We start from the raw sequence: 23,016 nt of genomic DNA, 5'->3' as shown, positions 1-23,016 counted from the left end.
ATAAAAATATATAATTTATAACTATTCAAGTTACTTTACTTAAGCTACAGGAGAGAGATATACCATACTTGCTGTTAGGTTCTTGAAATGAACTCCATAGTGAAAACCCAAAGCTATTCCTTCTGTTGCTTCCAGACGGGTTTGATTTGTTGATATGATCTAATTACTTATTTTATGGTCCTGCTTACAGTGGTTGGTGACTATTTCTGCATTTGTTTATCCATCCTTTGTGCAGGCTATCAGGAACCAGGTGTTAGGCATTGATGTAATTTATTATTTCCATAAGTGCACATTTTCACACTGTGGGTTTTCTTTAAGTGGTAGAACCCATATAAAACTGTAATTAGAATAAACATTTGTTTCAGGAAGTCTTAAAAATATCCAGCTCTACACATACAAAAAGTTTTTCTGTGAAAAGCATACCGGGGAAAGCAAGGGAGAAATACAAATATTCTTGGTTGTGACAAAGGGTTCCATTCCTTATTTTACAGAATTTCCTGGAGTTCACAAAACCCAAAGAGCAAGGAATATTAACACTGAGAAAGCATTAAATAACTGGAAGAATAAAAACAGTATGTTCGTGTTTTCACACTCAAAACTTTCTAATTTAGAAGCAAGTACTTGGACTTCTGATGAAAGAGCCGTCTAGGCCAAAAGAATCCAACATATCAGCCATAGTCCAACAAATGGAATTGCCATTTATGCCTCATCCTTTTAAAATTTGCTTTCACTGTTCATTCATTTGGTCTATTAGAACCCAAAACACTTAAACTTTAGGTGAATAAAATAATCATTAAAATATAGAAACAGCCCTGAGATGGAGACAGGCCTTTTTAATCATATGAGATAACTATTTCTTAAGAACTCAAATGCTTCCATAAACTACCCAAGGATAATTAATACAAGCTGTAGACCACGCTTTTAGTTTTGGTTTTAATATCTTCAAAATGTAGGGTCAGGACCAAAAACACTTTGTACCAAAGTGGAGAAACTTCATCTGTAGTGAATTATATTTCATAAATGATTTCAGAGATCTGATTTCTTATAAAATGCAAGAGAGTCATTAATGACCTCTGGGATATTTAATCCACAAAGTTTAGGTTATTGCTTTATAGAGAGCCATTATTAGAAACTGGTAAGAAGGAGCTTAGGAGTCAAGAGATACGAATTCAGGACTAAGTTAACAGATAATCTGTCAATTTTTTTTTTTTTTTAAACTGCCCAATTACTTGGGCCTCTCCTCTTCAGGTGGAGTGAATTAATCATTTGGTAAATACTGATCATGATGAAGGATGTTTCTCAATTCTCAACCACTGGGACACTTTAGAAAAGGACTACATTTGAATTACATGGCTTCTGCAACATGTCCCTACGATGACTATTTTCCACAGAGAACACAGAGAAAGTGCTTCCTCAGCCCACATTAGCAACAAACAAAATGAGCTGTGATGGCCAGGTAGGGATTGCAAAGATGAATTAAATTTGCTTAAATTAAATATAGGGAGAGTCTAACAAGACAGGGAATAAAAAATCAATAATATGCTATCTCATCTACATTTATTCAGAGTGTTTATTGACTGCCTATTGTCAACCAGGTGTTGAGTATATAAATATGAATAAAACACATCCAAGTTTATCCACCTTAACTTCCCTTGGATTTTGGTCTTTGAAAATCTCTGAGGTTGTGTTAAGTGGTACTTTAAAAAAAAAAAAAGGTATAACTGCAAATATCAACTAATTGTTTTTAAGGCAAAACTATTCATCTAATTATGCAAATAAAAATATAAACTCTGATCCTATAAAACAAAGTTAAAATAGCATTGCAAATATTGCATCAGACATATTTATACAAAAAATTATTTGTTGTTTACTTGAAATTCAAATTTAACAAGGCACCTCATATTTGTAGTTGCTAAATCTGGCCACCCTAAGCTGAAAGCCAGAAAGCCTGCAGGCATTCCATCTTTGAGCAGACCGCTGGGGTGCTCACTGCTGGGGTGTGTGGACCCAGGCATGCAGAAAGGCCTCGACAACTGCTCTCAGTCAATAACTCATTCACTAGTAATCAGTTGAAGCGAGGCCCAGTGCTGCTGCTCTTTTCTGAAAGTATAAAGCATACTGCAGGCATTGCCCACAGCATCTAAATGTTTCCCCACTAATAATATACTCCATTTTCAATTGATTTTAAAGCTAATAATTCAGAGAGCTATAAAACTGTTTAGAACCCTTAGGGGGCCAGAATTTGTGAAGACTGATTTTCTCAGGCAAGAATCCAACTTGATGGAAATCTTTGTAAGTCACATCACTTCTCTGTATCTGTTTACACATCTTTAAAATAAGGAAGCCAGACTTATGGCTTTGCTCATATTGATTCCTCCATCTGAAATGTTCTCCCTGTCCAGCTTTGCTTTTCTAAATCTTGTCTTGATTCACGAGTCTGCTAAAAGTCATCCCTGATCTTCCCAGTCAAAAGTGATTTCTATTCCCCGCAATTACCCTGGCACTTCCCTTGTGACAGGTAGAATTTTGACTTTATATTATAGATATTCACATACTTGTCTCACTTACAAGACTGGAGGTCTCTGAAGCCAGAATCTGTCATTAATTCATCTTTGCAACCCCACCCTTCCATCCCAGCTCATTTTGTTTGCTGCCAATGTTGTGGGCTAAGGAAGTACCTTTTCTGTGTTCTCTGTGGAAAATAGCCTTTTAGTGGTATTTTGCAGAAGTCATTGGCTGAGAATTTTCTGATTCAAGACAGACTCTAAAATTTTGTGCTTTGTACTAATCTGAGCAGTAGCAAACAGGAGTAGAAATAGCTAAAGCAATGAAAATACTGTTGCATACACTCCTGAGATTGTGTAATTGCAGTAGGAAGTCTCTGCATTATGAAAGGCTGATTGGGGGCACTTATGGACTACACAGATAATCTACCTTTGCAATATAAGCAAGAATCAGCATTCAAGCATGGCCAGAAAGCATGGCCAGCTGAGTGCAGAGCATGCACCTGAGTCAGAAAAGGCAGAACCAGACCATGAAAGAAAAAGTATCTAAGCAAGAGTCACAAGAAACGCTACACTAGTAGAGAACTGGCAGCTAAAACTAGTCCTACACACTAAATTATTACAAATCTAGATTGTATTGAATATTTATGAAAGTGAGTTTAAGTCATAAAGTGCTTTTCAAGAAAAGAAAACTGAGAATGTTAAAAGGAGAATATTAAACTCAAGCCTTTTTTTTGTGGTGGAGTCTCACTCCCTCACCCAGGCTGGAGTGCAGTGGTGTGATCTCAGCTCACTGCAACCTCCGCCTCCTGGGTTCAAGAGATTCTCCTGCCTCAGCCTCCTGAGTAGCTGGGATTACAAGCACACATCACCACGCCCGGTTAATTTTTTTTGTATTTTCAGTAGAGACAGGGTTTCACCATGTTGGCCAAGCTGGTCTTGAACTCCTGACCGCAAGTGATCCACCTGCTTTGGCCTCCCAAAGTGCTGGGATTACAGTGTGAGCCACTGCGCCCAGCCAACTCAAACCTTTTATGTACAAACATTGTGAAACGTTTACTTTCCTAACTCAGCAAGGAAACCTGATGCTTTGGAGTCTCAAAGCATCCCAGCTCAGCCAAGAAAGTTTTGGAAATGTGCCTAGGGAAGCCATGGGCAGGACAGGGTTACCCAGGAAGTCCCCAAAGAGGAACCTGTGTTTACAAGATTTGGCATGCAGTGATCTCAGGGCTTCTTACCAGCCATCTGAGCTTCTAGTTGTGTAACTGCTCAGTGGAAGCCGCATGAGTAATGTTTCTGTGAAATAAGTGATACTGACTGAAACGAGAAGTCCCCTATGTATCTGCTATTCTTCTTTCGCTGATGACAATGAATGATGAAGAAACAAACTTTGGGAAAGTCAGACACTTGACCCAAAGGGTGGCTAATAAGAAAAATTAGGCTCTGTCCTGTGTTTCTTAGTAACAACCTCATAGGTTAGTGGCCCCATGATTACTTGAACTGTGAGGAATTTCATTACTGGCACGAACTCATGAGTTTTATCAGCTGTGGTTACTTCTACATAAACTGTCTGATATTAAAACAAGCACTGGTTAATATACTTCTAACACACCAAAAATGAGTCAAAGACTGTGGGTGGATATTTACTTTATGGACCTATTCTCTGTCTTAGTAGAAGCAAGTCTTTAGAATGAAAAGGGGGATACGTTTCTCTACCAGAGGAGACAAGAGTCCTTTTCTTGCCTCCTATTGGATATCCCCAAAAATATCATTTCTATATGACATACTCAGAATGAGGGAACAACAGTGAAGAAAATTCAGCATTCCAGACAGGCCTTAGTTTCTGATACTGAACAACACACGCCAATTCTAGAATACCGCTTGCATTTTGCCACATAAACTCCTTAGAAGAAGGATTTAAATTTAAGTTACCACTGTAAACCTCACACCTTTATGGCTCAGGAGTCACAAAAGAGCAGATTTGGAGACAGACCAAACAGGATTCAAATTCTGACTATGCATCTAGTTAGCTGAATGTTATTTGCCTCATGAAGTTACTGGGAAAATTATATTAGACTATGTATATAAAATGTCTAATATAAAATGTCTAATCCAATGCCTACTGGCAAATGCTCAATAAATGGCATTTATTTATACCATAATTATTAACATTTGCTGAATGATTTGATTATAACATGAAAAACATTATGAGGTAGAGAATATTTCATGTCTGTGCTTTAATATAATTTTAAATATCTCTATTTTGCCTGATCATAAAGTAATGCATGTTCATTGCAAAAAGTTTAGAAAATAGAGAAGACAGGCTGGGTGCAGTGGCTTACACCTATTGTAATCCTAGCACTTTGGGAGGGCAAGGTGGGTGGATCACTTGAGGTCAGGAGTTTGAGACCAGCCTGGCCAACATGGTGAAACCCCATCTCTACCAAAAATACAAAAATAAGCCAGGTGCAGTGGCGCACACCTGTAGTCCCTGCTACTAGGAAGGCTGAGGCAGAAGAATCGCTTGAACCCAGGAAGTGGAAGTTTCAGTGAGATTGCGCCACTGCACTCCAGCCTGGGTGATCCAGTGAGGCCCTGCTGCAAAAAGAAGAAAAGAAAAGAAAATTTTGAAGACAAAAGATTACTCCATCCTGGAACCCAGAGATAATACTGTAAACTTTTGGTGTTTATCTTTCCAGACTTGTTTGCAAACACACATACACACATATATTTATCATCTGTGTACATAGCATACACATACATGTGTATTTTTCATCACAAAAGTGAGATCGTAATGTAATATTTTATAAAACTAACAGTATAGTTTGGACATATTCCCAGATCAATATGTAGATACATGTATATATACTTAGATGAACATGCATATTATTTATATATGTATGTCTTCATTGACATGGATAATGGTTGCATTATGTTCCATAAATGTGCCATAACCCAATTCTCTATTATACATGGTTTGTGACAAATATCTTTGTACCTGTGTCCTTAGAGACAAATTTCTAGGAGTAAAATTGCTGGACCTGAAAGCATACCCAGTGAAAGAGTTTGTATAAATGCTTTTCAGGGCTGCCCAGCAAGTGGTAACATGCTAAAAATTTTATATAGGACTTGCCCCAGGCCTCAGGAACAGGCTTCCCTGTCTGTCACTGTCCCATTCACTCCACTAGCTGTGTAAGAGTTCATCATACCCTCACCAACTCAGGGTCTCATCACATATTTCATTTTTACCAATAAGGTTGGCCAAAAATTGCACCTCATTTTATTTGCATTTCTTTGATAATTGACCAGCTGTTTCTTGATGGTTGCTTGCTTTCTCCAAACTTATAGGAAAAGTTAGACTATCAGGGAACACAAGAAAAAGTGACATGCAGGAAAAAGAGGAAACATGTGGCTGTAAATTTCAATTTGGGGTTTCAGACTAAATAGAAAAGCAAGTATATAGTCCTGTACCCTGCCCAACACATGCTAGTTGACGGATCTCGAAAGCACACTGATGAGCAAAGCAGCTGAGAAGCTCTTATAGTAGGAGGTGGGCTCATGAAAAAGAAGGGGAAATCTGATTTCTCCAGGAAATTGTGGAAATGATACAACAGGCAGTAGCTACCTTGATCGTAATAATGACAAAGTTTTGAGGATGTGGCAAAAGTCATAAGTATGCTCAGTTAATGATAAACACAGAGGGAACCACTGGGGAAATTGGGTTTGAAGGATGGGAATGAGAATAAAGAGTACTTTGAGGAATAGAGCAGAAAAATATGCAGTCTTAAGTAATCACTGAGTTTAGCTTCTTAGAGTTAGGTTGCTAGAACTAGGACAAATTATTTGCTAGGCCAATCAGGGCAGGCTGAGACCAGTCCTTGGGCTGTCTTGGGGAATGTTTATCTTTTTGCCTATAAGGATATAAAGGCAGGCAATACAGCCAAGCTTCTACAAAAGAGCTTGTGAACACCAGAGGGGAAGGTGAATGCTCAAGCTAGGGTTAATATGAAGAGGACATGAGGGATAGTTTCATGAGATATCTTATATTTTATCTTGGTGTGCTTTTGCTGTAAGTTGGATGTATACTGTGAACACAAATTCATGTGCTACTTGGAGTCAATGCTCCGCTAGGTTGTGCCCAACTAGAAGGCTCTGCCAAACTACCATTTTTTAATAGGTGTAAAATTTAAAAGAAGTAGAATTTATCCCAATGCTTAGCTGAATAGGAAGATAATACCATTTCACAGACCAATGAATAACACGAATTATTCTTGTTCCGTTTGGAAGCATTGTCTACTTTATCACACTAGGAAATCCTACACTAGGGTTCCTTAACAAAATGAAAACTTTGGATTTTTCTTACAAGTTCTCAGATCTTTATCTGAATGTCAGAGGGACAAGCATCCATAGTGTACAGAGAAGACAGCTAAAAAATAAAAGCAAAAATGTCTAATTCTAGACTTGGTGGCAGTTCTGAGACAGCATAGGTTTGCTTTGACATTGCCTATGGACAATTCTTGAAACATGTCGTTTATTTTCATTTTATTTTTTAAAACTTGATCTATACAGACAGTTATTTGGATAATTTTCTTTCACTAAGTTCTTTGTGCTACTGATCTTTATTGCTCATTTTTTATACAGTCATTTACTTGTCTTAATTTTAATTTTAATTTTTCTTAATAGCAGATGTCATGCTTACTCATATGGTTTTTCTAGGTAGGCACCAGGCTTTGTGATGCTTCTGCTTCTTTGACAGCTCTAACAAAGTACTGCTAGTGCTCAATAATCCTCAGGGACTGATAATTAAGGCCCCAGGACAGATCCAAATCTCCATTTTTCACAAGCCCAAGGAATCAAATAGGAGGAGAAATCTCAACACCTCCTCTTCCAAGTCTCAGGGTATGAACCTAAGACAAACTGTTCTCTCTGAACTCTCTTTAGCCTACAGATTTGTAAGCAAATGAGATAAATGAGAAGATACACCCAAAGGTTAAGTTCTTCACTCATACAAAAATTTGGCACCGCCTCCTACCTCAAAACGAAGGAAAACAAAACAAGCGAACAAACAAAATCCTTCTCAGTATCAACAATAACAACAAATCTCAATTCATCTTGTCCATTTATAAGACTGTGTGATATTCACAATTTCATAAAACATTTGAGTATTTTTAGTACAACTATTATACAGATGTTGAAATGCTAAATTCAGAAAATGGAAAACAGGAGGTTTCGTTGACATGTCCAGTTTTGAAAGAACAGAGAGTTCAAAATAAACACAACTAGGCAGTACCTGAAAGAAGCATTAAGGTATTAAAATAAAGTATCCCTGCTGAACTTCTACAGGGAGATGCAGAGAATTCCAACTGGCATGAATCCTGAAGAAGAGGGTGAAAGAGAAAACAGGGGCCTAGATTCCACAACTCAATGTTGGACATAACATTTACAAGTCCCCTGTAAAGTCATCTAGGGGAAAAAGTCTTTGCCAGCCTCACTCAAGCCCAAAGTGGCTGTCTGCCTTTCACTTCTGGCATGTTTCTCATGCACTCAGATATGAGTATGGGCATATACATGTGGCTTTCTTCTTCCTGTCTGTCTGTATCTTTTAGAAAGTCTACAATGAGTACATATTACTTGTCCACTTACATATATTACATCATATAAATATACAGACATTTGCAAATTTTTTTAGAAAATCATCACTTTATTTTAAATAAAATGTAATGTTTATGCATCAGCTCTTTTTATGATTCAGGCCGCTAATTTACTTTTGAATTTCCAAATATCTTAAAGGTTTTGGCAAACATCTCCTATTCAGGGAGTGTGTGGAACTCTGTTATGGTTAAGAGCGTGGACAGTAAGATGCAAAGCAAATAGCTCCAGTTTGGAAGCATTTTATGGACATACCATTCTAGCAATTTATAGTTTTTGTTTTGTTTAGCCTTTTAGATGTACAGTCTTATATCAACTGTCTAAGAAAAGCACCACTTTGAAATGACTAACAATATACAATATTACAGTCCAAATATACAAAAATAATACAAATATTAATGATGAAAATAATTTGAAGATTCCAGAAGCAGATGTAATTTAGATCTCAAAACCAACTACATATAATGCACAATAAGTTGGTATATGCCAAGGGAGAAACATTTGTTTTTAATTAGCTGTGAAATTTAGTATAAAAGTAGAGTAAGAAAAACTTTTTTTCCCAAGAATTAAATGAAACAATTTTTTTTCTGTCACTTGGAGGTGTAAAATCAACAAGTGACATTAATTCTTTTAAGAATGACCATTAATTTTCTGTAGAAATTTTAGTAAATACAGCCAGGTAAAAATAACCAAAAAAAAAAAAAATCACTTGTAATCCCAGTAACAACTTTATAGTTTTTTCTTCTGGCACTTTTTCTTCCTGTGTGCATGCATGAGTGCATGTTCTAAAGAGAGACATTAAAACATGATTTGTTTCTTTGTTTTCCAGTAGAGAAGCTTGAAAAGACATCTATAAATGAAATAGATTCTTCAGCAATAATAAAAATTATATCAAGGAATCATAGTAATCGTAACAGGTAACAATGATGGGGCGCTTGTGGGCCAGGCATTGTGTTCAGTACATAACATGAATTATCCTGTCAATCCTCCTAAGAGCCTTGTGATGTGGGTGCCATTACTACTCTCACACAAAAGATGAGTAACAGATGCATGGAGATGATATAATTGCTCATGCATGATGAAAAGATTGAGGACTACAGAAGAGGCATGACCATTTTAAGATAGCTAGTCTCCTTAGACAAGGAGAGTCAAGATAAGAATTCAAGCCTCTTAACTCTAAGTCCATCTGTATAAAAGTTCCCTGCCTGATCTTAGTGACTAAACAGCTCAGAAAATACTTGTGGCAAAATTCTGAATATTTCCGGTAATTCCTCAGTCATTCATCCTCAAGAGCTGAAATCCACAAGGCCTAGCCCCCAGTGGATACCAAATCAATGACACAGAAGTGATTTCTATCAACAGAGGCTGGTCCTGGGGACCCCGAGTAGACAGCCATGTGATTTGAAATGAACGGTTCAAGAAAGAAGCCAGCGGGGACCTGAAGGCCAGGCAGAGTATTCACTAATTCATGCAACAAATATTTACCGAGAGCCCATGTGCCAGGTACTGCTTTAGGTTCTGGGGCAGGCACAGTGGTGAACAACTTAGACAAAGTCCCAGTCCTCATCCAGTGAAGCAAGGAGAGATTGACAAAGGACAATGAAACATAAAACAGGACACTGCTGCTATAAAGGAAAATAACTCTGTATGCAGAGGGTAACAAGTGACAGGGGAAGGTATATTCTAGATAAAGTGGCCCAGGAAGGTCTTTCTGATATGTGACATTTGAGGAAGGAAGTGAGGAGGGCATTTTCAGAGAGAAATGGTGAGGAGACTAGAATGAAAGAGACGCTTGCAGGGAATGGGGTCTTAGCAATTGCCACAGGCTAGGCCATTTGGGGCCTTTGCAATTGGAGCCTGGGTCATGGGAGGGGTTCTGGATAGTGAGGTGTAGTTAATATCATTTGAACAGTTTCATCCATAATTACAAGAAATCAGGCACAAGCTTTCTTAGATTTTTCATTTTCTTTTTTTTTTTTTTTTTGAGATAGAGTCTTGCTCTTGTTGCCCAGGCTGGAGTGCATTGGCGCAACCTCAGATCACTGCAACCTCTGCCTCCCGGGTTTAAGTGATTCTCCTGTCTCAGCCACCCGAGTAGCTGGGATTACAGACACCCCTCATCATGACCGGCTAATTTCTGTATTTTTAGTAGAGACAGGGTTTCACCATGTTGGCCAGCCAGGTCTTGAACTCCTGACCTCAGGTGATCCACCCACCTCGGCCTCCCAAAGTGCTGGGATTACAGGTGTGAACCACCGCGCCCAGCTGAGATTTTTCATTTTCTAATGAGCAGTCTATATAGGACAGAGTTCAGTCGTGTTTTAAACAATCTTCAATAGATTGTTCAGACTCTTCTTTAGGCCTTTCTCTCTTTCTCTCTCTTTCTCTCTCTCTCTCTCCACTCTCTATCTCTAGGTCTACTTCTCATCCTTGAGGTGCATAGTTTCCTGAAATCCACTCCTCCTACCTTTACAGTGAAGATTTTTGCAGACTGCAATCTAGAGGGCTTATCATGTCATATAACTTGTGGAGGATGAGTCATGATTTTGAAATGTTTTTAATAGTGGGTTTATAACTAAAACCACTTTGGAGGCCAGTGACAATAAACTGAATATAAAAAGGATAAAGCACTATTGGTCCAAAATTAAGTATTGACTAGAGACTGTCCCTAAAAGACTGGTTTGGTATCTAATTTTCACTAGGACTATATTAACTCAAATACTGCAGAATATTTATTTATTTTATTTGTTTGTTTCATTTCATTTTAAAAATAGCCTGAGGATCACATTATAAGACATATAGTCATTGGGATGGTATATCTCAAATTATATGAGATGGTCTTAAAAAATTATTCTGTCTTATGCTTTTTGGAATAAGTTATCAAATTTTAGGCTCAAGAGAGCCACTATACCTGTAGTTGAAATTTGTTCAACTTCAAACATATTGAGGAACTAAATCAAATTAAATTTTTATTAGATTAGCCAATAAAAAATTTGAATTGCAACTTGAGTATGGTGGAGATGGCTTCTCCTAGAGTCACCTTTAAATGCTAACTTTGAAAGGATGAGAGCATTGATGGATGTTTTGTATGTCACTTCCTATATGAAGTCTTTCCTCTTTGTTTCCTGCCCTTCACAGAACACTCCTCCTCCTCCATCTCTACCAGCTGTCTATCACAGCAGGTGGGCATCAGCAATGAGCATGTGTGTCTGGATATCTTACCCTCTCTGTGGCACACCACCCTCCTGCAGGATTATTTAATTTGTCTCTGAGCCTCCCAGCTCCTAACACAGTGTCCAACATCGTCCTGTTAGTACTCAATCAGTATTTATCCACTGGAAAAAATGAATACAGGTATAAATTTGTTTTATTTGATGGATAAATGAGCGTTTAAGACTCTTCCTTTAGGCATATTTATTTGCACTTAAATATAAAGCTTGGACATCAATGAAGCTTTTATTAGTACAAATATGTTCTTTTGAAACAAATTCTATGTGGGTTTTATAACATTATGTGTTTGGTTTTAAACTATATTTAGTCTTAAATTATTTAATGTTTTAATTACTTTTTAAAAGAAATGCCCCAAACAGATTGGATTTGGAGTATGAGAAAAATGACAGAACCATAGGAGACTTCTAATTTTCTGGCCTGGGCAACAGTACAGCTTGAAGAGACATTGACTGATAGAAGATACAGTGGTAGAGACCCGGTCTGGGGAAAAATGGAGAGGAATTCAGTTTGGGGCATGTTGAGTTCGGGGCCAGCTGTTAGGTAGAGCTCCTTTTCTCTTCATTGTTAAATATCCAGTGAACGGAATATCTAATTTTATGTAAAAATGCACCGGGGAAGAGATGTGGTGATTGATGTGGCTAAGTAAAAGGATGAATTCAGTTGGCAATCCACCTATAGTAAGCTTGCATGTAGGAAGATTATGATCCTATGGATACTAATTGATAGAGTATGGTATGTTCCCACCCAAATCTCATCTTGAATTATAGTTCCCATAATCCCAATGTGTCATGGGAGGGACCTGGTGGGAGGTAATTGAATCATGGGGGTGTTTACCCCCATGCTGTTCTCTTGATAATGAGTAAGTTCTCATGAGATCTGATGGTTGTATAAGGGGCTTTTCCACTTTTGCTGGGCACTCATTCCATCCTGCCACCACAAGTCGAAGGTACCTGCTTCTCCTTTGCCTTCCGCCATGATTATAAGTTTCCTGAGGCCTTCCAAGCCATGCTAAACTGTGAGTCAATTAAACTTCTTTCCTTTATAAATTACCCAGTCTCAGCAGTTCTTTCTAGCAGTATGAAAACAGACTAATACACTAATTATTACATACCTCATATTAGATCAGAAGAATTTCCAAACTGACTCTTGGTCTTGACCTCAGTATTATATCAACTAAGTACTAGTCACCCCAAAATTTAAATCATCACTTTTAACCTTCCTCTGAAGTTCCAGAATTCAATCTGTGTATTTCTTCATCACACAAAAAATTGAGCCTTTATTATCTTTCCTTTCCCATTTTTTCCACCTCTTGATAACCTGCTTTACAAGCATAAGATGTCGCTATTTTCCCTTATTTACCCTTTTGATATGTGAAACCATCACTTCTATTGATTCTTCATTAACAAGATCTCTCAGACTTTTCTCTGTCCTTATTGTCACCACTCAAGTCTCTTCCTTCATCGTCGCTCGAAATTGATTATAATGTTTTTCTGATTTCTCGCTCCAGCAAATTCTGTCCAATTCTACAGGAGCAGTAATCTTAAAAAAGACTTCATCACATAAATTCTTTCACGGTCACCCTACTAAAGTTGCAACTCCTGTTTTATTTTTCCCTTTTCAGCTTCTGCAATCTGAAATGCCCTATATTTTAGTTATCTTGTGTACTGTCTCTCTCTCCACAAGAATGTAAGTTCCATGAGGGCAAGAACATTATTTTGTTTATTCCTATATTTCCCACACCTAAAACAGTGCCTAGCACAAGAAGAGAGCAAAATAAACGTTTATTAAATGAATGAATGGATTTCATACTCTCAGACCACAATTTGTTTCCTGGATACCATTAAAGAAGATACCAGCTCCTCTGCATATGGTATTCATAACTCATCATGAGGTTACCATTCATCTGTCTAGTCCTATTCTTCAATTCCTCCATGAGAACCTCAGGCTCCTGCCAGGCCAGTTTCAAATCAGATTCTCATCAGTTAGTGTTTGCTATATGCAAGTTCCTATCTTGGTCTCCTGCTATTCTCTACACTCCTTACCCCACCCTGCCCACCCTCTCACATTCCCTTTCAGAACCCTTGTTAGAAGGGTGCCTTCTTTAGAAATTTTTCAGCTTACTCCATGGGTGAAGTCTTCAGTGACTTCCCTCATTTCTGAATTCCTACAGAATTATTTCGCTTTTTATTATTATAGATAGTGAGTAAATAATGTATTAACTATATGGAATAAACTGCTATTAAATTTTTAAACACAGAACTGAAAAGACTGCATAGATCTCATTTGGTTTAATGCTCTCACTTTACACATAAGAAACCTTAAGTCTGCAGAGTCAATAAAAAACTAATATGGGTAGAATTAAAACTAGAATTAAAGTTAAAATTATCAGTGTCCATTTATTCTCTCCATTAATATATTCCTTCGTTCTGTGTTTTATATATACATATATATGTGTATGTATTTGTGTGTATATATGTGTCTGTAAGTTTTCCTCAATAAAACTGTAATCCCTTGGAATTATTTTTTTGTATCCTATACCTCTAACCCTCCACCAAAGCACCTATTAAAATGATTAGCATCTAGTAGGTGCTCAATAAATTCAGTTTGAAGGATTAACTGCATGAAGACCTCTTTTCCTGTTAGAAAAGGATCCAGATGTTTGGAGGTATCCAGACACTTTGGGACAAGAGTTAATGAGGTCCAATTCAATTTCATCTTGGAAGTAAAATGTTGCTAACAGAAAATATTTTACTCGCTTAGATTTGGGTCAGGATACAATGCTTCCAAGCCTAGCCAAAGATCTACAGGCTTATTGTTTTAACAAAGAAACAATTGTGTATGTGTTTAGAGACTCAATCAAAATCAAATCTTCACCGAATAAGTTCTGTATACATTAACTCGGCTATACAGCCTTTATCCAGCTGTCTCTTTTCAAATATACCCAGCCACCCCCCTGCCCCCGCAAAAAGATGTAAACTAAAAATATCATAATAACTGGAGGCTGACATCTGAAATCCTCTTAAATTAAAGCATCCAAGTTCATGCAACAAATATTTACATTAAGCATAGAAATGTTGGGAAATGGCTCAAAAAATTTGTTAGGGCTAGTCATTAACAGACATCTCCAAACTGCTCAATTCATACTAGATAAAACATCATATCTACTAAGTATCTGTTTTCTGATATTCTTCAGAGAATGTCTGATGGTAATATCCTTATGTCACGCCAATCAACATAACCCTGCAGGAATCTGCAGGACAAAGAAGTAGAAGAGGGCGAGAGCAATTCTGCCACTGTGTTCTGACAAGCTCTGGCATACATACTCTCTCCAGCACCATCATCCCCCTCCTGCCGGCCTCCTGGAGAGTTTGGGTGCAATGAGAGGACTGAAGCTGATTCACATTCCTGAATAAATATCCAGGGGCTCTAAAACACAGAGCAGTACAGACCAATGGTGTTAAACAGCAGCGGCACTTTAGGGGTAAATTTTAATTTATCTCTTTCATTTTAAGATGATAAAAGACTCTTAAGTCTGTTGAAATGTAGGTTGAACTAATGTTCAATCTAAGTAATTATGGAAAAACATAATGATAACAATTTAACATAAACAATAAGAACAAAACACTTTGTCTGAATAATCTGCACTGTCAGTCATGAACAAGTGCCAGATTTACTACTTTTGTGAAACCGTATGGTTTGCTTTGGCAGGGTGATTTTCGCTTGCAACATTTGTTCTCCCTAATGGCTACTCAGAAATCACTAATAAGATACAATGATACATAGAACACTTCTCTTGACAGCAGACAAGTCATTTTATAGGGAAATGCTTAAGTTTATTTAGTAGCACATGAACTACTTTTACATGATTCCTGAGCTCAAAAGTAATTATTGCTATCTCTGCATTCTCATTGTATTTTGTTTCTATCTTCTCATAATGTTTATATATCACATCATTACTTGTGCTCACATCTGTCATCACCACTAAATTATGAGTTTCTTGAGAGCAGGATCTAGGTTTTGCTCATATCTGTGCCCCACTCAGGGCCTAACATAGAGTTTTGTGAATACTAGGTAATGAGTGTTAAATGAATGAACAAACAAACCAATTGCACAAAAAACTACTGGCAACCCTCCAGACTGTCTATAGAATCTGTTGAGGTTGACATTTGTATATTTCTTATCTATAGATCAACAGAAATCAATTCAGGATCTAAAAGTCCTTCAGTATTTCAATCTGTTGTCACAATTTTAGTTTTCATTCTATCCCCCAAACTCCTGTGAAAGAAAAATGTGATTGTTATTTGACTATTATACCTTCTAAACAGAAAAATTCAGTTATGGAATAAATGGCAAGTTAGTAAAAGATATAATATAAATACTATACAATTTAAGAATCATAAAGAAGATAAAACAATATTTGCTCATTCTTATTGCATATGCTTTATTGCATTTTTCTTTTGTTAAATTATAATCTGTGGTCATTCCTTGAGAATGGATCTAGGGTGGTATTCTTTCAGTCTGAAAGCTTTCATGTCTGCAAAATGCCTTTTTTCATCTTCACATTTGAATACAAATTTGGCTAGATACAGAAAAATACATTTAAAGTACTTTTTGTTTCCTTAGCACTAGATGTTTTTGTTTTCAGAATTGTTGATGAGGAGTCTGCTCTAAATCAGATTCTTGATTTAGAGTAATCTTTTTTCCTCTCTGGTAACTTTCGTGATTCTTTTCTGTATTTTGTGGCTGTAAAAATTTTCTACAATAGGACTATATGGCTTAGCACTTGGCAGCTTTTCATTCTGAAGTTGCATGTCTTTTTTTTTAGTTCCAGGAAATTCTGAGATATTATTTCTTAACTGTTGGCTCCTCTGCATCATCTCTATTTTCTCCTCACCAACACCTATTCATCAGATATTGGTAAATATAGAGCTAATCTCTATGACACTTTTCTTTTAACTTATCTCTTTATCCTTTTATCTCATCTTCTGGAAGAAATCCTTAGCCCTGATTGTCCTAGCTCACCAATTTGCCCCTCGGTTTTTGTATCCTGTTATTGAGCCATCTGTTAAGTTCTTAGCGACAACAGTTTTATTTTTTCATTTCCAAGATTTCCCCTTGATTTTGTTTCATAAAAGTCAACTCCTGTTCTTGTTTCATAGATGTAATACCATATTCTATTTCTCTAAAGATATTAATCACCTTGGGTAATGTTTAGTTCTAAGGCCCTACGGGTTGCACAATCTTCTTGTTCTTACCATTCTCAGACTTCTGGCCTCATATTTCTAATTCCAGTCGCTCCTGAACCATGGGCTCATCTTTCCTGGACTCTCAGGTATCTCAGCTTGGGCAGCCGGTCTGGGATGAGGGGCTGAAGCAGCTGCCGGTGCTGGAGCTTCTTCTTATTTTTCTTTTTCTTTTTTTTTTTTCTTTTCTTTTCTTTTTTTTTTTTTTTTTTTTTGAGACGGAGTCTCACTCTGTCGCCCAGGCTGGAGTGCAGTGGCGCGATCTCGGCTCACTGCAAGCTCCGCCTCCCGAGTTGACGCCATTCTCCTGCCTCAGCCGCCCTGAGTATCTGGGACTACAGACGCCTACCACCACGCCCGGCTAGTTTTTTTGTATTTTTAGTAGACCATGTTGGCCAGGATGGTCTCGATCTCCTGACCTCGTGATCCGCCCGCCTCGGCCTCCCACAGTGCTGGGATTACAGGCGTGAGCCACTGTGCGCCCGACCACTTCTTATTTTTCGTGAGAATAGGGGATGGGTAAATAGAGCTAAAGACAGCACTGGTCTTCAGAGCTTCTCTGGGCTCTCTGTCAGCTACCTGGGGCCCTTCCGTGTCTCCATCCTCAACACTGCAGAGGAGGGTGCTCAGGGGTTCACAGGACAAACTGCCCCCATTACAATAGCTCTCCCAAATGCTCATTGGCTGTTCCTAGTCCTCTCCTGCTCCAGGGCTCCACACTTCCAGACATGGAGCCACTATTATGCTGCACCCATGCCTTAGTCTATCCTTTTCTCTTGCCTATCTCAAGTCCCACCTCTCAGTCCCTCAGGAATTCCTTGAGGTTTCTAGACCATCAGGAAGTCTACTTTCTGTTTTTAGGTATGACGAGAGATCCATGTGTTTATCCCAGTGCTATAATTCTCTAGATTTGGTACAATAGAGGGAACCTGCAGCACACTCAGTCTGACATACTGAAACCACCACATTCAAAATCTTACCCTTGAACTAAGCCTCCTGAAAAACATACAGGATACACAGGAATTCGCAGAAACACTGGTACTGATTTTCTTTTCTTTTTTTGAGATGGAGTTTCACTCCAGGCTGGAGTGCAATGGCGCGATCTTGGGTCACTGTAACCTCTGCCTCACGGGTCAAGTGATTCTCCTGTCTCAGCCTCCTGAGTAGCTGGGATTACAGGCATGTGCCACCACGCCCCGCTAATTGTGTATTTTTAGTAGAGACAGGGTTTCTCCATGTTGATCAGGTTGGCCTCAAACTCCTGACCTCAGGTGATCCACCCACCTCGGCCTCCCAAAGTGCTGAGATTATAGGTGTGAACATTGGTACTGATTGAATATGTTACTTTTAGACTTGGTTTCCCCCTTCCCCTATTTGACTCTGCATCACAAGAAACTACATTCCTCAACTTTTTTAGCAACTGGCTTCTGGGTAACTTCAGCCAACAGGAAGCACTGGTGGAAGACTGAACGGGGGATGTGAGAGAAGCCAAGGATGTCCCTTTGGATGGTGTCTCAACTAGCACCTGTGGCTCTTCAATAACTGCAGCTGCTGTCAGACAGCACTCAGTATGGTCTAGCTTCTGCCTGTCAGCTCCTGCTCGTAGGTTCTGGTATCATCACCTTCTCCTATTGCCCCTGCAATCCTAGGGGCATAGAGGCTCCTGCTGTTACTGATCTCTGGGGTGTTGCTTCATTTCCTGTTTAGTTTCTCAGCAAAACTGTCCTCTGGCAATCAATTTCCTATATTAAATTCCTTTTGTTAAAAGGCCTAGAGTGGTTCTGTTTTCTTGACTGGATCCTGACTTGTAGATCAAAATTCTGAAGAGACCTTTTCAAAGACAATAATTGGTAATTCCCTTCTTTGAGGGGAAAGGAGCACCAGAGTGAAGATAGTCTGAGGCTAGTGTTCTCAATATCTACGATATCCCAAGTTGTTTGAAGAAACGACATAAAACTTTTTTTTTACGTGAATTTTTGGCAATATGCTTCCCCTTAATTGCAAATATGCCACAAAGCAGTCTTGCAAGAAAAGCCTTAGGGGCCTATCATATTATTAAATACAGTGTTCTGGAATTAGGAAACACTATCCCATAGGAGTGAAAGCTTTGACTATAACAGAAACCTTGCTGAGGCTTCTCAAGCTTTAGACCTACCTCAGGGGCAGCTATGAAATAGTTCAAAGACAATTACTTTTATTCTCTTTCTTATTTACAATTTTCTCCATTGAGGGAGGGTTACCTGAAATTATAGTATATCTTTAGAAAAGTCCTATGTAGCTCTATTTCTCATTTGGAAATAGAGAATGACATGGCCTTCAAAGTCTGGCCCATTCTTACTACCCAACACATGCTTAATAAGCAGCACAGAAACAAGAAAGCCCACTGTGATCAGAGAGAGAATGAGAGCCACATTGTACCACTGATATGCCATATGGCTGCAAATCTAAAGGCTCTAAAAGATGCCGCAGTTGTATAAAGCTCTGAATACCTGCTTTCATTCCCAGTTAAGAGTGTTTGAGCTATAATATATGGGCCATCCATTTATTAAAGGAGAGAGCTTACTTTGGCATGGGATAAATTGGTGCTTGTAGTAAGATGCTGTTTAATACAAAGGATGTCTCTTGAATTCCTTTCAGATCTGAGACCCACAGCTCAAGAGTGTTTGGTGTGTGTGTTTTAAAATTGCATGACTATTATACAATTCCTTTTCTTCAGCTGGCATGAGAAGGTTATTCCCATCCTCTCTTTGCTCTGTTCTTTACTTCCTCAAAGCTGAGGCGGCAAAAACAGTGCCAGCCTTATCCAGCTTTTCATGGAAAGCCGCCACTCTTAACTGGCGCCTAAATGCAATTTCAGACTGTCCCAGGAGACCTTCATGCTTTGAGGTGAATTCATAACATTAGGGCCAACAAAGAAGTCAACACAAACTTTCACTGTTAAAGAAAAAGAAAAAAAAAAAGGCTGCAGCCTTACTGAAGGAGCTCTGCTTCTGTGAGTGCCTCTGTCCTCTGCTCCCCAGTGACCATGGCCAGTTCATCCTTCAGTTCCTGGATTTCCTTTTGTAGGCGTTTAATCATCTACAAATGGTAAAGAGGCAGAGCAAATGTCAACTTCTCAATAAGGTTAACTTGGTGACAGAGAACATACAGCTCTTACAATTATGAATGATTTTCTAGACACAAAAATGGGTAATGGTATAAAAAGCCAGCTTTGTTAAATCTTAACGTTTTGTCAAAATAGTTCTAGATTTTTTTTTTTTTTTTTTTTTTTGAGACAGAGTCTCACTCTATCACCCAGGATGGAGTGCAGTGGCACAATCTCGGCTCACTGCAACCTCCGCCTCCCAGGTTCAAGCGATTCTCCTGCCTCAGCCGAGTAGCTGGGACTACAGGCGTGTGCCACCATGCCAGGCTATTTTTTTGTATTTTTTTAGTAGAGACAGGGTTTCACCATGTTAGCCAGGATGGTCTCGATCTCCTGACCTCGTGATCTGCCCACCTTGGCCTCCCAAAGTGCTGGGTTTACAGGCATGAGCCACTTTGCCTGGCCTCTATAATCTTTTTAAAACAAATAAAACATTACTGATGTAACTGGAACTCCCTATTGGTATCCCCCTTCCATCCTTCCTGGGGTGATCACTGTAATGCATTTAAGAGGTCTGATTTCTCTGTGTGTTTTCATACATTTACTCCATATGTATGCATGTACTCATAAATAATGTATTGTATCATTTTGCATGCCCTAAACTTTATGTAAATGTTACATTACTGCATGTAATTGCAACTTGCTCTTGTCCTTCACATTGTGTTTTTAAGCTTATTAATATTGCTTCATGTGGCTCTAGTTCATTAATTTTCATGGATATATAGTATTTCAGTAAAGGAATATATCAGAATCTATTTGTCTCCTGTTGATGAACATTTAGGATTTTTACTTTTGCTATTACGAACAGTGTTGCTATGAACATTATGAATCTCTTTGAGCATGTATGTAAGAGTTTCTCTATAGTGTGCACTTTAGAAGTAGGATTTCCTGGCTGGAGAGTATGTGTATCTTGCCTTTATTATATATTGTTAAATTGCTCTTCAGAGTAGTACAAATTTACATTCCTATCAACTACAGATGTAAGTTCCTGTGCCCACATTTTTGTCAGTATGTAATATCGACAGGTACTTTCGTTTTGCCAATCTGGTAGGTGTAAAATGATATCTCATTTTGGTTCTAATTTGCATTTTTGTGATTATTTGTGAAGTTGATCATTTTGCATATGTATATTGGCAGTTTGGATTCTTCCTTGCTCAAAATTATTTATGCCCATTCTTGTCCATGTTTCCATTTACTTGTTTTTCCTTTCCTTATTGATTTGCTAGCTTCTTTCTGTATTCTGGATGTGAATTCTTTGTTAGTTTTATGCAGTGCACCTGTTTTCTCTCAAGCTCTGTCATGTTTTTTGCTTTGCAGTGTTCTTTTTGTTAAATGAAAGTTCTGAATTTCAATATAATCTAATTAGCACCTTCTTCCTTTATGGGTTGTACTTCTGTGTCACTTGAAAGAAAATCTATCTTGTCCCAAATCACAGGAATATATTCTTATATGATCTTTTAAAAGTGTTAAAGGTTCGATTTTCACATTTAGGTGGATTTTATTTTGTATAAGGTATGAAATAGTGATCAAATTTTAATTTATTTTAAATGGCTAACCATACAAGATTTGCTATTATAATTATATTATATAATATGTTTATACATGTAAATGTGTCTATTTCTGGGTCATTGGTTAAACACATTATTTTACTATATATGGCAATACCACACTGATTTAATTACTAAATCTTAAGAAAGTTGGCATCTAGATAAGCCCCTTTCATCCTGTTCTTATCCAAAATAGACTTGGCTATTCTTGGCCATTTGCTTTTCCACGTAAATTTTAGATCCAACTTGTCAAATTCTACCAAAGGTTCTCCTCAAATTTTAACCGGAATTATTACATTTAATTAAAAGGTTAATTTGGTCAGACATCAAATTAATGATATTAAATTATCCCATCCATAAACATGGTATAGCTTTCCACTGATTCCTTTCAATAAGGATTTATAATTTTCTTTATAAATACCTTACATGTCTTTAATTATAATTTCTATTAGGAATTTAAAAGTTTTTGTTGATACTATAAATATAATTTTTATAAAATTATATATTCTAACTGTTGGCTTCTGGCATATAGGAAGGCAACTCATTTTTATGTATGGATTACGTACCAAATAATTTTCTGAAACTTCAGGGGTTCTATTATCATTAAATAGTCTTGGATGTTCTATGTAAGCAATAAAATTGTCTGCAAGTAATGACAGATGTTTTTCTTCTTTTCTAATTGTTACACATTTTATTTCTTGTTATTGTCTCATTTTCCTAGCTAGGACTTCCAAGTTCAATTCTTAAGACATTCCTGTCTTATTTCTTCTAACATTTCACCTTTTAAATTATGTTTTCAAAGTATGGTTGAATGTTTAATGTGCTTAAACACTTTTTCTGCAACTAGGGATGAAATAATATAATTTCTGTCTTTAAACTCTGAATATGATGAATCATATTAATTCATGTGATTAGTATTTTAGTATAAACAATCTCAGGCATATAAAGCAGTATAAAAGAATACCTTGTACCCCCTACTTAGCTTAAGTGAACATCCATGTACCCTGTACTTAAGAAACAGAACTTTACAGACCTGTCTGAAGACCTCACCCCTACATAGTCTTCCTCAAATGAATTCCCCATTACCATTATCTTAAATTTGCTTTTAACTTTTCTCATTTTTTTCTTACACTATACATTGATATATTTTCTAGTGATAGATTACCTTGAATTCCCAAAATAAAACCAACTAGTTAGTGATACTATGTCATATTAATAATCTTCCTATCATAATGCAAAATTCCTAAAACAAAAATTAGCAGGCTTGATCTAGCTTTTATCCTTTCTGGAATATTTGGTATTACTCAAAACTTGAAAGAAAAACACCATAGGATCTGGTCTATCATTCCTTCCTTTCTTCCTCTTAGTAGCTTTACTTTTTTTTTTTTTTAACACAGAGCTTTGCTCTTGTCTTGTCACCCAGGTTGGAGTGCAATGGCACTATCTCAGCTCACTGCAACCTCCGCATCCCAGGTTCAAGCGATTTTCCTGCCTCAGCCTCCTGAGTAGCTGGAATTACTAGCGCCCACCACCACACCCAGCTAATTTCTGTATTTTTAGTAGAGACAAGGTGTCACCATGTTGGCCATGCACCTGACCCCAGATGATCCACCCACTTGGCCTTCCAAAGTGCTGGGATTACAGGAGTGAGCCACCGCGCCCGGCCCGCTTTACTCATTTTCTAACTTCTTTTGCCT

At 37.7% G+C, this 23,016-nt stretch overlaps 1 protein-coding gene across 3 annotated transcripts in view; it reads right to left on the bottom strand.

The window, feature by feature from the left end:
- Nucleotides 1-23,016, bottom strand: part of KIF6 (kinesin family member 6) — a 386,472-nt gene that overhangs the window by 209,961 nt on the left and 153,495 nt on the right. For all 3 annotated transcript variants that reach the window (XM_011944312.1, XM_011944316.1, XM_011944305.1), the window contains exon 10: nucleotides 19,602-19,705. In XM_011944312.1, coding sequence (XP_011799702.1) covers nucleotides 19,602-19,705 — 104 coding nt within the window. The remainder of the gene's footprint in view (nucleotides 1-19,601; nucleotides 19,706-23,016) is intronic.

Source organism: Colobus angolensis, unplaced genomic scaffold (genome assembly GCF_000951035.1).
Source record: "Colobus angolensis palliatus isolate OR3802 unplaced genomic scaffold, Cang.pa_1.0 Scaffold105, whole genome shotgun sequence".
NCBI classification, from domain to species: Eukaryota; Metazoa; Chordata; class Mammalia; order Primates; family Cercopithecidae; genus Colobus; species Colobus angolensis.
This window is presented reverse-complemented; position numbering and strand designations above follow the sequence as displayed.